The sequence below is a fragment of the Onychostruthus taczanowskii genome, unplaced genomic scaffold (assembly GCF_017590055.1).
Source record: "Onychostruthus taczanowskii isolate IOZ18803 unplaced genomic scaffold, ASM1759005v1 scaffold34, whole genome shotgun sequence".
Classification (NCBI taxonomy): Eukaryota; Metazoa; Chordata; class Aves; order Passeriformes; family Passeridae; genus Onychostruthus; species Onychostruthus taczanowskii.
This window is the reverse complement of record NW_024500794.1, coordinates 6,193,017-6,206,708: the sequence shown is the minus strand read 5'-3', so window position 1 is coordinate 6,206,708 and position 13,692 is coordinate 6,193,017. Positions and strand designations below refer to the sequence as shown.

General features: G+C 38.8%; 1 protein-coding gene across 2 annotated transcripts in view; it reads right to left on the bottom strand.

Annotated features, from left to right (window-relative positions):
* Positions 1-13,692, bottom strand: part of NME7 (NME/NM23 family member 7) — a 91,803-nt gene that overhangs the window by 65,076 nt on the left and 13,035 nt on the right. For both annotated transcript variants that reach the window (XM_041411113.1, XM_041411112.1), the window contains exons 2-3: positions 8,498-8,605; positions 5,002-5,168 (exon numbers count right to left, since the gene is read on the bottom strand). In XM_041411113.1, coding sequence (XP_041267047.1) covers positions 5,002-5,168; positions 8,498-8,605 — 275 coding nt within the window. The remainder of the gene's footprint in view (positions 1-5,001; positions 5,169-8,497; positions 8,606-13,692) is intronic.

The window sequence follows — 13,692 nt, the reverse complement described above, 5'->3', positions numbered from 1 at the left end:
TTCCTTGCTTTGTAACCCAAGTCAGCTCACAATGTTCCACCAGCAGTTATTATTTACCAACTTTTCCCTTTGCTCTCAGAGCACACAATCTGACCACTTCTTCCTTAGATAACTGGTATCTCAACAGCTCCTCAGTCTGGGTCAGAACACAACTGAATTGTTAATCTCTCCCTATGCTTGCTCAGCTCCCTTTTTCCCTAATGTTAATCATACAAATAAAATGGAAGCTGTTAAAATTCCTGTTAAAAAATATTACTTAAACATGTGCCTCTTCCATAAAACTCAAAGTTAAATTATTGTTTTATTAATACTTTAAAAATACTTGAAGTCCTCTGTGAGAAGAAGATCCTCTTGTCCTTGGTACAGTATAAAAACTTCATGGTATGGAATGTGCACGCCAAATAGCTGAGACTGTTAATATACACAATAAAAGGATGGAAGAGGAGGTTTTTAATCTCTTATACTGACTGACAGCTATATTCTATAATCTAAGGGATATCAACCCAAAAATCTCTACACTCTCCCCCACATCTTTGTTACCAAGTACATTCTGTCTTCTAGGTAATTATCTTCTTACACTGTACATCCCCAGGGCCAGGACTGTTTTATTAGTGAGCTTTGCATAGCACCAAGAACACCATCAGCACAAAACATATTATTAATCAAAAATAACAAGCACAAAAAGAAGGTTTGTAAAACTGCATTTTCTATTTGCATTCATCTTGTGGTGAGTCAGCTTCAAATGTGCTTGGCTTACAAACCAACAGATTTATTCAACCCTGCATCTCAGAAATGCCACGTCTCTGACAATCTTAAAGAGCAGCTTCCATCTTTTACACTGTTTCCAATAAAGAAGGCTCTCCAAGATGGAATTTTTTATTGCAGTACTTCCTTGAATGAAAGACAAATAATTGCAAATTTCCTATTTTATATACCAGCACAGCATGGAAAGCAGCCCTCAGGTTAGCAGCAACATATTCCAGCCAGGGCAAATATGCTGAGATTATAGGAGATGGATGAACTTCCACTACATTTGCTCTGAACCTTAACTGACCTCAGATTGACAGATGCTTTGGCAAGAGACAGACTATTTCACAGCAAACGTAGAGCAAGGGAGGTGTTAGGACCAGGAAATGTAACCAGAAAGATTTGAACATATGTGACAATTTATCCGCAACTAAGAGAGAGGCGTAGATGACCTTCAGAGCTCCAAAACAAACAAATTTCCTCAAGCACCACAAAGCTCCCATACACAGAGCACCTCAGGCTCAGACCCATTGGGAAGAATGATACAAAAAGACGGATGGATTAAGGCTGCAGCCAGAAACTGCATGGAAGCAGTAAACTAACACTGTGCTTCAGTCCACTGCAGTGCAGGCTAAAGTTGGTTTAACTGCATTTTCAGATCAGGAAGAGCTGACCTCTCACCAGCACTGAACAGTTTGCCAGCATACTCTATGCAGCCTTAGAGCCTGGGCCCCTCTTCCCCAAGGATTTCACAGTTCTTCCTCATTTTAATGTGGTCAAATACTGGAATCATCTGCCCAGGGAAGTGGTGGAGTCACCATCCCTGGATGTGTTTAAAAAAAGACTGGATGTGGCACTTGATGCCACGACCTAGTTGAGGTGTTAGAACATGGGTTGGACTCGATCTTAAAGGTCCCTTCCAACCTAGGAATTCTGTGATTCTGTGAAATTCTGTGATTTTGTGATATTATTTATCATATCACAGGGTGTACCACGTGAATCGAGGCCCATGAGGAGGAGCAGCTGCATGTTTGATCAATGAGAATCACACACCTGGATGCTGGTACAAGAGATTCTCAGTACTGTCATTTACCACCAACAATAAAGATCAAACCTCTGGAATGGAATCTCCAGCACCATTTGCATTTCCTCAAGGAACACTTTTTTGAATTTATGTTATTACACAGGTTGTTTGAGACAGACTGGTAATGCTAGAAATAAATTGTCCCTTACTTTTCTAATTTCAAGGGTTTCAGTAATAGTGTAATTCCCACAAATTTGCAAAGAAATATTGCATTCTGAAGCAATTTACCTAAAAGACATTAATACAAACTGCAACAACACTGATATTTAAACTTTAACATTTCAGAAGCGAGCGGGATACAAAAAGCAGACTTCAGGATGCTGAGGACTGTTTCTGAGATTGGATTTTGATTCATGTGCCCTATTTTTAGTTTTAATTAGGAATACGTTTCATGGGGTTTGGCATGATGCAGTCTGCAGTGTAGATCTGAAAACAGCTTAGTGTCTAGGAGCCAAGGAGAAAGAAGGAAAATTAAGCTCACTTGCTTACATTTTCAGAGGGACTGTGTGACAGTACTGCAATGAGTACTGAAACAACAGAAAATGAGAACTGATCAAAAGAACAATGCACAACGCATGCTGTGACTATGCTTTTGAGACCTACTTACTTCTAATAATAGGACTGCTGCACGTACAGCAGCTTATGTCTTGAAGGGGAAGAAATGCTGAATATGTCAATGATTAGAAGCATAAGAATAACATATCCCACTCAGAACGTAAGTATTTCTGGGTGACAAATTTTCTAACATCATTTTCAACAGCAGTGATACTGACTCTAAGTAATGCCTATTTAAGCAGGACACACTGGCCAGACATATGTTTACTTCAGGTTACAACCATCCAGGATCACAAGTGAAAGGCTACAGAAAGAGAAAGCCCTGTTCCCTGCCAGTGATGCCTTATGTGGCACACTGTAAGTAAGCACATTCTGATCTAACCATTTTAGTCACTGTTTGTGATAGTTTTCTTATGATACACTGGGAGGGGAACAGAAATGCAGAACACTTAAACACAACAATACTGAAAAACTGACCCAAGACTTAAGAAAAGTAGAGATAGAAACTGAAATAAAACTGTCTTAATAATTCTAGCTTAATTCTAGAAAGTGCCTGTGCAAATCTAGCCTTTTTCTACGCATCTCTTTTGTATCTCATGTACCTAGGGTCACATTTACTTGTTTTGCTGACAAAAATAAAGGTTCCTGACTCAAAACATTCAAGATTTTTTAAATATTCACTCCGCAGTCTCCCTCAAAAGCCTCTGCTGAGCCTGTCTTAGCACACCAGTGCTCTGTGATTGAGTGACCAAAGAATGTATTTCCAATTTCCAAAGTCCAACTGATCTGCCATAGTCCTGTAAAATACAACAAAAAAAAAAAAAAAGAAAAAAAAAGAGAGAAACATTCTGCTTCATACAGCAACCTCAAAATTATTAATATCATTCCAACTGCAGATTATTTTGGGAATTATCACGCACTGCATAAATCTTATGACATCTAATAACTGCTGCAAAACCTGCTACGAACAGGCCAAAAAGACAAATAACTCACATGCAACTGTTTTGCTCAAGGAGACTCTTTTTATGACCTGTTTAGCCAGTGAAAGCTTCTGTGAAGAAAGTGAATTTTGAGGATCCCTTGCCTGAGTAAGGCATCTTTCACTACATTCCTTTGGGCTATTCTGAATATGTAACACTTGAATATCTATGTTATCTTTCAGCCGACATTCTTAAAATGTTTTCCAAACAGCTGACGTGTCATAAATGCCTTTTCCTCCTTTTGTAGAGCAGTACAAAAATTTGCCTTCTCCTAAGACCAACACAACTAGAGTGTTGCCGTGTAGACTGCAATGCTTCCTACAATAAAAAAATGTCATTTTATCATTAGCTGCCTTTTCCTGGTATAACTGCAGGAGCACTGCAAGAGCACCAGGCATTATGTTACTTTAGGCAGAGCAGGAAATACACAACTATACTTATATAAAGATCTACCAGACCTTTATAATCTACCCAAAGCTGCACTGAGGAACAGAAAGAGTAGCCACATATACAGAATCCATCCCTTTGTGTTCCTGATCTCCTTTGCTGCTCTTTCACCATGCCCAACCCCAGCTTAGAGAAGTACCAGAACTCCTCTGGAAAGATATAATGGCAGGCATTTTCACAGCAATTTTTTTTGTGCAGTTAAGACAAAGATGTGTGTTAAAACATGCAGCTCTTCCTCTATGTCTGGTTATGTACAACTCTCCAAAAAGGGTTCAGAACAAGCCCATTTACTGGGAAGGAGCAAGAGAGCAAGTGATTAAGGCTCTTTGGAATATCATACCTAACAAAATGTTCCGTGTTCTTTTCAAAAGGGCTGGAGGAGATTATAAAAGTGTATTAATTTGCAGATTCAGAGATTACCTGCACTGCCATTAAACCAGATGTAAATTTCTTGTAAATTAACCATTGTCCTCATATTCTTAGTCCTGATATGTGCTCTCAAATGGCTTCTCAAAGTCTTTTCCAAAGCAAGTCTTTAAATCAAAAACATGAGTCTTATCTTCATCCATTATAAACAAACAAACCTGTAATTTTTACCAACACTCTTACACTGTACTTTCTGTGCTGATGCACACAGAGCTTAAGAGAAGCTGAAAAAAAATCTCAGAAAAAATCTCCATAGTGAGGAAAAACAACAGCGAATGGGAGTGGTCCTCTAGTACTTTTCATTTATTACTACTAACAGCGAGTAGATCAGATTGGTGAGGCACTAGGCTTCTGCACATATTCCAGAGAGACAGCTGCAACTTTCACAAGGTCCAGGCCTTTCAAGCCCAGCACACATTAGTTACCATATCAATTCTGCCCCAGGAGAAGCCACAAATCAAAAGAACCCTACTGTTGCCTGCCCTGGCTGAGTAACAAAGCCGAATAGAACCCATTTTCCTCCTCCCCCTCTTCTCTCCCAAGACACTCAGAGGAGCCAGCAGCTGACACCGTAGAGAAGCTGAAGTACCACAAGCACGTACCACTTTGCTTCTCTGCAGTCATGAGAAAATCAGATCCCTTCAAACTGCATGCAAACATGCAGCCATCTCCTCTTCTGCCCACATTAGTACAGAAACCTCATTTCTAGCAAACATCTACTTCGAAACCCCAACCACAAGATTCCAAAATCTCCCTTCTCACCTCTCTTCACGGCTCCCAAGCTTGCGAGACGTGTACAGATTCCCGTAGTCCACTATGGTGAGGTGCCGGGAGAACACAGTGACCTTGCTGCCCACGTAGAGATCCTCGAGGTGCAAGCTCTCGTACTTGGTGCGCCTCAGGAACGTGCGACGGTTCTTCACATCGTACTGCAGCAAAAACAAGATTAAAATCTACCTAAGCAAGAGATTTAGTTGTGGGCAAACTCAATCTATACTCTACTGTCAGAAATTTCAATAGTACTGTGGGATTGAATCTGATCACTTAATCAACTTAATTCCAAGCCCTTTGAACTTACAGGTGTACCAAGAAAGCTTAGAAGACTAAACCACAATTACAAATTTATTCCATTTAAATAGTCTCAGGCTAAGAGCTATCTTTGAAAATTTTTGGTTTGTAATTTGCTTGTTCTAATTCAAGCTGTGATAAAAGGTTCAGGTCCCTGGTGAATGCCTCTGCCCAGCCTCACTGAGAGCTCCCCCAGCACATCTGCACTGTTTTACAAGCCCAGTGGCTCGCACCAGAACGAGCAGGATACACACTGGCAGGTCTGCTCTTCAGGGCATCATTCCAGTGATATTATGCTCTATTTGACTGCATAAGACTTGGCATTAGGGATGGAGAGATGATTGCAACACTTGGCTGAGATGTTCTCACTGCCTAGAGCTGCAAGCTCAAAAGCCTGTCAGGACAATTCAGCTGTATTATCACTCCAAGCAAGAAGCCAGACATTACTGTGTACTTTTCTGGGTGGGCTGGCAAAGCACAGAAGTCAACCTGCTGAACAGTTTCTTCCCTGCAAGTAGATATTACAGATGCCTTCCAATTCCTGGGGAAGTGGAAGCCTATGAAAGGAAGAGCTTTGTCCTTTTCAGGCAAAACTTCCCCTTCTGTCTCAACCTACAGGTGCTGTCCTCTACTGAAATGGTGTACCCATTAGAACAGCCTTAAAAGAACATCATTCCCACAAATCTGGGAGAGGAAAAAAATTTAAGAGCAAAATTCCATGTTCTGAAAAGTGCATATACAGTCCTGTTAGAAGGCTAGAAGAATTCTAATTGTTTTCAGGATAGCCAAAACTTTGCAGATTAAAGAACTGCAAATTATTTTGATACTGCCTTCTGCTGAGGTATGATTGTAAGGAAGACTCCTTCCCTCCTGAAATGTCCTTAGCCCCTCATATATGCTCCTACTAAGTGTTCACTATTCAAGTGCAGTAGGGAATGAAATGACAACATGGTTTAAAAAAAAATCAAAGAAACCAACTTGAATTTGGCTACTTATTTCATCTGGACTTTGTCAGGAAGCCTATTAGCCTGTCTCAACCATAAGCAAATTCTTCAATATCTTGAACAAAAATCTGAGTATTTCCTTGATTATTTCACTAATGGTTGCCAGAAAGGCACCCCAAGGTGCTTCTCTCTTCTCAAAGAGAAGAGGGGATTTACTGGTGTTAAAGGATTCATCTTTAGAGTAGACTTTTGAATATGTTTTAAAAACCTTTTTATAAACTTAATGATAAGCCACAGCAGAAGAAATACAAAGCTGTTTGGACTGTTCCACACCTGCCCGTGCACAAGTAGAAGTAAATTACCCAAAACAAAATAGTTCTCTGATAAGAATCTGTCCTTTTTAAAGATTTTTTATCTCTTTTTAGCAAATCTTTTGTAGAAAGACACATTATTAAATCTTTAAGAATTCCCCATGTGAGTTGTGATCTATGGAAAACTTGGAGAACGGGGCCTCTGTCAAGAGATCCAGTTTGACTGAAAGAACTGCTGGCCGTCCTTGGACAAAAATCTATGTTGTCTTCTTACAGCTGCAAAGCAAGCTGGAAACTTCTCTCATTATACCCACTGGAATTCTACTTCACCAAGCAAGATATGAAGGACAGAAAGAAAAGTTAAACTCAGGACTTCATATAACACAAGCCTTCAAGAGCTCTGCTCCACCTCAGGTGAGGTGTGTGGTAAGGGAGAGCTGTTGTCAGGGATGGGGGGGAAGTGGATGAAACATCCTTCTCGTACGTGGGGGAAAGCTGGCTCATAACCATCACCTCCCTTCTTAGATGTTAGAGGTAAGAGCAGGTTGCCATCTGCACAGGAAAGTACTAGAAGATGCAGAAGAATAAGGCAGTAATAATGAAAAAAAAAATCACCAAGTTCTGCAGAAATTTAAAAAAAAATCCAGAAAATAATTCTAAATGTAATATCTGTCCACAAACTCATCCCCAAAAGTGATTTTGAGATATTCTTTCTCTAAGGGTGTTCACATACATTTTTGTTCTTCGAATTCATGTGCTGCCCACGCGCAGTCTATGGCCATGTACACACCACACTACTTTAACCTAAGAGCACACCAACAAAATGCAAAAGTCTGCCAAGACATAGGCACTGCATTAAGAAGCTCAAGAACACCTTGGAAGCTCTTGGTTTTGAGACGTGTAGGTGAAATGAACAACAATTCTGCCAGCCTACACATGGCTGTGTAGGAAGATTATTACAGTTCCTGACTGAACAGCTAAACTGTTTCTGGGAAATAAAAATTAGAAACCTCACATTTTAAAAACTGCACATACAGACATCATACAAAGAACCAACTTAGTAATCAGTGCAAAGTGCATCTTCTCACACAGCTGGGTATTATTGCTTCAGTGAGGAGCAGTTTGGGTAAGAAAAAGCCAATTCCTCTAGATTTCTTATTTCTGCAGTTAACTTTTATAGCAGGAAAGTTAAAATTTGATAATGAAATTACTAAGTGTGAATATTTAAATCTAGGCTATTCTTAGACTCTTAATTAAGAATTGGAACAGACTAACCCCTGCCATTTAATCATTCCTAAAAGGAAGCACAAAGCACTGGTTGGCATGAGGATTATCTTTACAGTACATATTATATTTTTATATATATGCCTACTACTGCAAAATGCTAGTTTTCACTGCTGTCAATAAGCAATGGGAGTAGCTGTATGAACGACAAGTCAGAAAGGTCTGTGCAAGCACCACTGATGAAAAAATTTGGATCTCACTGTCTGAAATGTCCTACCTCTCATTAAACCAAATTTACCATCTCCTCTACTTTGGTAACACTCTTTTATACTTTACTCTTCAGAGACTTCTGGAATTCCTGTTGAAGCTTAGTCTCCTGTTTGGAATTAGCGTCAGCTTACTCTTCTCAAGCAGTAGGCCAGAGTTGCTGAGTTTCAATTCTGAAACCCAAGTAGAGATTGAATGAAAACAGATTTGTGAAAATAATCTCTCCACACCAAAGAAAGCTTTAAGAAAGAAAAAAAAAATCATAAACGCGGAAGCTATTCCATATGCTTCACTTGCTTTTCACTTTAGAAACAGAGCAAGATACGTTTTAAATTAAATTTTCTTACCTGGAAAATTATTAGGCATAGGCAGTAACTTATCATTTTATGAACTATTTAATTGGATACTACATTCATGACAACAGATTTTTTCTTACATCCTTACCATTTCAATTGATGAATCTTTCGGATAATACAGGAGTTCATAACGCCGAAAGAGTGAAGCATTTGGGTCATACCATTCAGCAATGAAAGCATATCTCTCATCTTGACTCTGGAACAGAAAGCATACATAGTCTATACAAAAAAAAATACACAAATAAAAAACTTCCTTCTTTTGTTATCAGATAAGTAAAAAAAAAATCACTTGTAAATGGACTTGCACACTCTGCATATTATCTCACGCCTACCACAGCTGGTGACATCTTTTCATTTGTTAGCTATCATCTTTTAAATAGAATGGAACTTGGATCATGACAGTTTTCCAGACAATCTCATAACTTACCCAGATTTTATCAGTCATGAAGCACAGACTGCTGCTGAAGTTGTGGTCAGACTTCCCAACTTAGTCAAAGTATTTGATTTACTTTCTTTCATTAAAAAAAAGTGTTCACCTACAATTACATTCCAAACTCTTAACACATCTTTTATATATCTTACAAGGAAACATTTTCCTCTTCCTTAACACTCATATCTAAATTTCTCTTAATGATGAGATAAATATATTCAAGTTAAGGACAACATTAGTTTAATTCACTACCTAACTTCCTGAAATTTACGTAAAGCATAAATAGCTCGACCTCATTTACAATTCATTTTCTGCCCCTAAGGAGTGCAGATGAGGAAAATGGATTGCAGTAATTCCAGAAGTGTAACTACATTAGTAGCTTCTCTCCATGGTTCATCCTCAGAGAACAACAGCCCCCAGCAAAGCAAGAACAAAGGCAAGGCACAGCACGTGGATGTGCAATTCTCATTCCTCTTAATGGCACATGTTTGTTAGTTATTGATGCAATATCACTTATTTGATATCTAGAATAGTTAGATTGAGCTCTAAATTTTTAACTCCCACATCTCCTCTAAATCTGACTGCTACTCCTATGGGCAATCAGGGTCTTATCACAGACTTCCACACTTTACACATATCTGTACTTTTATACACTTTAAACATTGAGGAACCACTGGTAGTTTAACTTAAAGCCATGTGGGCTCTTCAGTACTTCAGATTTTAGAAAAGGGCAGCATTTCAGTTGTTATAAAGACCACTGAACAAGCAAAAACACAAGAGTTCTGTAAGCTTCCATGACTATTCTAAAACACCAGCAGGAAAAGAATGATAATTTTCCAGCATCTTCAGCTTACCATTAACTTAGGACTAAGTGCTTTTGCAGGTTGAAGTCCTAAGAGAAGCAACAGCAGGAAAGAATGAGATAATGAAGAAAAAATTCAGAATTTTACAATGTGATGAATTAGTACTTCTTAACATGTCAAATACCCCACCATCCTGTCAGCTCTTATGGTACTCCCTACACTGCAAATGAAGTATGACTGTACTGCAGAAACACTTATGCCACAGGGGCAGCACAGTACCCTGTGAAGGATGCAAAGTTTCTATTTCTCTCTGCGCAGAAGGCTGTGCTACACTGGAAACCTTATTAGCATCAGCTACTCCAACTTCTGTATTATCTGCACAGCACACGCTGCAGCCTTTGACAAGAGTTAAGCTCATCTTTTACGTGCAGCATCCAGCATGAAAACTCCCTAGGGACTTAGCCTGGTTTCCGGCCCTTGCTTGAGCTGGATGTGTTTGCGTCATTACTGCCGCTGCCATCATTCTGGAGAAATGCAAATCAGAACAAACTCTGTCTTATGGCAAAACTCAGTCCTGATTTTTCTATACAGGCAATAATCAGTAATAAGGGTTGGCAGACTGATTTCAACTTCAATCTCACACTCATACTACTGGACAACAAGATATTTGATCAATTGATTTGTCTGACCATCACCTTGTCAAGAATGGATTTTATAGAGAAGCAATTCTCTGCCAAAGAGTTTGTCTAAAAAGAAAAACAGACCAGTTTCATAGAACCATAGAACGGTCTTGTCATAGTTGAGACAGACAATACAAAGCAACACATTCCATTTTCAAAAGGCTTCAAACCTGTTTTTATTATAGCATGCATGCTTTTTATATATTCTTACAAAACTCCTGAGTTTACACTTTACTTATTGGTCACAAAAGACAAACAAGGTGCATATTGGAATAGGCAGTTGCAGGTTTCTCATATTTATCCTTTTTTCTTTCTTGATTTCTATGTCAATGACCTTGGCAGAAAATTCTTTCAGGGGTAAACACGGATCCGCTTATCAAACTTCTCTCTGGCTCACAGAAGTCGCTGTAAAATCTGTTCCACATGGTCTGGCTTGGAAGGGACCTTCAAAATCCCAGTTCCAAACCCCCTGTCACAGCAGGGGCACCTTTCACTACACCAGATTGCTCAAAGCCCCATCCAACCTTGAACACTCCCAGAGATGGGGCATTTCTCAAGTACTACCTTCAGAAAAAGACTCTTGATGGATGAAATAAAATAGATGCACCATCTTCAATCAATGCCTCTTCATAACATGAAGACATATAATTGCATTACTACATGCTACTTTTTCATGTTATAGCATTGTTTTCAACTATATTTTCCAGGTAGCAGTTGCCACAGAAGCTACCAATTTTCATTTAAGTAAAACTTCCAGAATTTGTAAATTATTTGCCTCAGGGAAGTAATGTATTTATGTGAACAACCAAAGAAAGCACCATTAGATTTTTTTTACTTAGTCACCAGTATCAATCATCAGCACCTTCATGTTTACAGTGAGAAACTGCATTGTGTGCCTTGTGTGGTGAGGAATTTTTTCTTTTAACACAACCTTGGATTTAAGAACCTGATTTTCATTAAGAATCTGAAATTAATTTTATAAGATTTTTTTAAATAAGATTTTATTCAAAGTCTGAGCTATTCATATTCGTTATCAGTAAGCCCTGCTGGCCACTGAATAGCAGAAATCACCGTTCTGTATTATCTTCTTTTGGCATTGTAAGCAAAAGCAAGGTTATAAATGCTACTTAGACTCAAGAAAAACTGCGGAGCTAATCCTCAAACACCCAGAAAATGCTATCAGTAAGCAGGACAGCTTGAATCCATTACTGTTATGTATCCAGAAAATATGGAGACCTAATGTTTTTCTAAAATGACCAAAACAAAGCCTCTAAAGCTTATCTTGAACCATAAATAGAATTTTCTCTGCTGTATGGACACAGAATTATTGCAATAAATATTTATACATGTAGAGAACAGTATCAGAAAAAAGTTAAAAGCTTATGGGAAACATTCTGACTGGAAACATTGTATTTGTGAACATGTCAGTTGTTTGAGGGAGACACTGCAAAGTGAAGAAATTCAACATTGAATGCAAATTGAAGACCCTGCCAAACATGTACCTAAAATAGAGCAGGACTCTGATCTTACTATTGCAGATTCATGCAAATAGTCTTAAAACAGATACAAGACAATATGGAATACAGTCATGATATGGTGAGCTTATTCTGGAAAGCCCTTGGGAGGCATTGCTGTGAAACCGCCACTCTAAGTCATCAAAAATACCAACCAATTTCAAAATGTAAGTTCTTAAAGGTGAGTACATATTAAGTTCACAATATGCTTTTAAATGAGAACAGCAACTTTTATTTACTTATTTAATTAAGTAGGATTTTGAAGGCAAAAACCAAACACAAAAGCTGTCCACTTCCCATCACATACTGTGAGGATTGCAATAAATGTTTAAGCCTCCATAGGCCTGAACACTTATTTTCAGTCAGTACACCACTCAGTTAACAGAACTGCTATGGCAAACAACCTTCCTACATACCCCTTCACTAGTGTGTCCTGACTGCAAACTGGGAAGGAGTCTCAAGGATTAGGAAGTACTGTGGGAGGCAAGCTAAGTTCCACTGTTAGCTTCTGTCCACCCTCCTAACAAAGGAAACTCAGAGAAAATAACTCTCCAAAGAAGAATGATTAGAGAACAGTGGTGACCTGTCAGGGGGTAACATGTTCAATGCACCACACTGCTTCAGACAGAGCGAGTCCTGAAAGGGGAATATTTCACAGCTCTTGACCAGAGAGCACCTCATTCCCTCAGGAAATGGGACAGGCATCTCAGTCACCACTGAAATCACACTCCTTGGAACCGCTCAAGTAATAACAAATCAAGTGAATCTATAAGTACGTTATAACTCAGAAAATTCTTGCTTCAAAGAATTAATTTCCATTCATTTCTGTACCATTCCCTCATTAAAATCACACATAGCCTCTGCTCTCATGACTATGCAAATTTACAAGCAATACCTAATGGGGGTAGAAATATTTTTCACAAATGCTTGCATTAGTGGAAAAATTAGTATCACTTAAAAGCCCAGCAGCAATTATGCACTTTACATTTACATACTGATACTTCCAGAACAGCTGTCTTGAGCTCGGCATTTACATCTCCTTTCCATGGTAAATTCTAGAACTGAGCTCAGCAATGTCAAGAGTTCACCTACTGTGATGATGGAAATAAAAGATTTTTTCCTCTTCCTTCTAAAAGTTGCCCAGAACAACATTTAAATTCTACCTTTTTGCTTTTTATTTATATTGGCATGTGTGAATATGCAGGAGGATGGCTCTACGGCATTTACATCTCCTTTCCATGGTAAATTCTAGAACTGAGCTCAGCAATGTCAAGAGTTCACCTACTGTGAGGATGGAAAGAAAAGGTTTTTTCCTCTTCCTTCTATAAGTTGCCCAGAACAACACTTAAATTCTACCTTTTGCTTTTTATTTATATTGACATGTGTGAATATGCAGTAGGATGGCCCTACAGACATGAGAAACACTTACTGAAGTACAGCTGAAATAAAAATCATAAATTTTGTACTTGCTTCTCAAAGTGATGGGGGAAGCAGTCATTCTTAGCCAGCATGGGACTAAGTTCTAGAAGCTAAATCCAAGCATCCACGAAAGAACTGTGCTCCCAGAAAACTCTGCAGAGGGAAATGGTGTGTTTGGAACCAAACTGCTAAGGACATTCAAAACTAAAAAGCAGAATTCTTAACAAGATGGACAGGACACAATATCTTGTCCTGTAAACCTTCTAGACTTCCAAAAGGCTTCTGTCCACCAGAAAACAAAAGGACATCTTCCAAAGGTTTTCATGAGAAGCAACAGAAGTAAAAGGGCAGCTCAAGGACTAAGCAACTCCCATGGAAAGGTGGAGAAACTTTACCCCTCTGGTTTGACCTATGAGGAACATAGACCTGGATCTGGT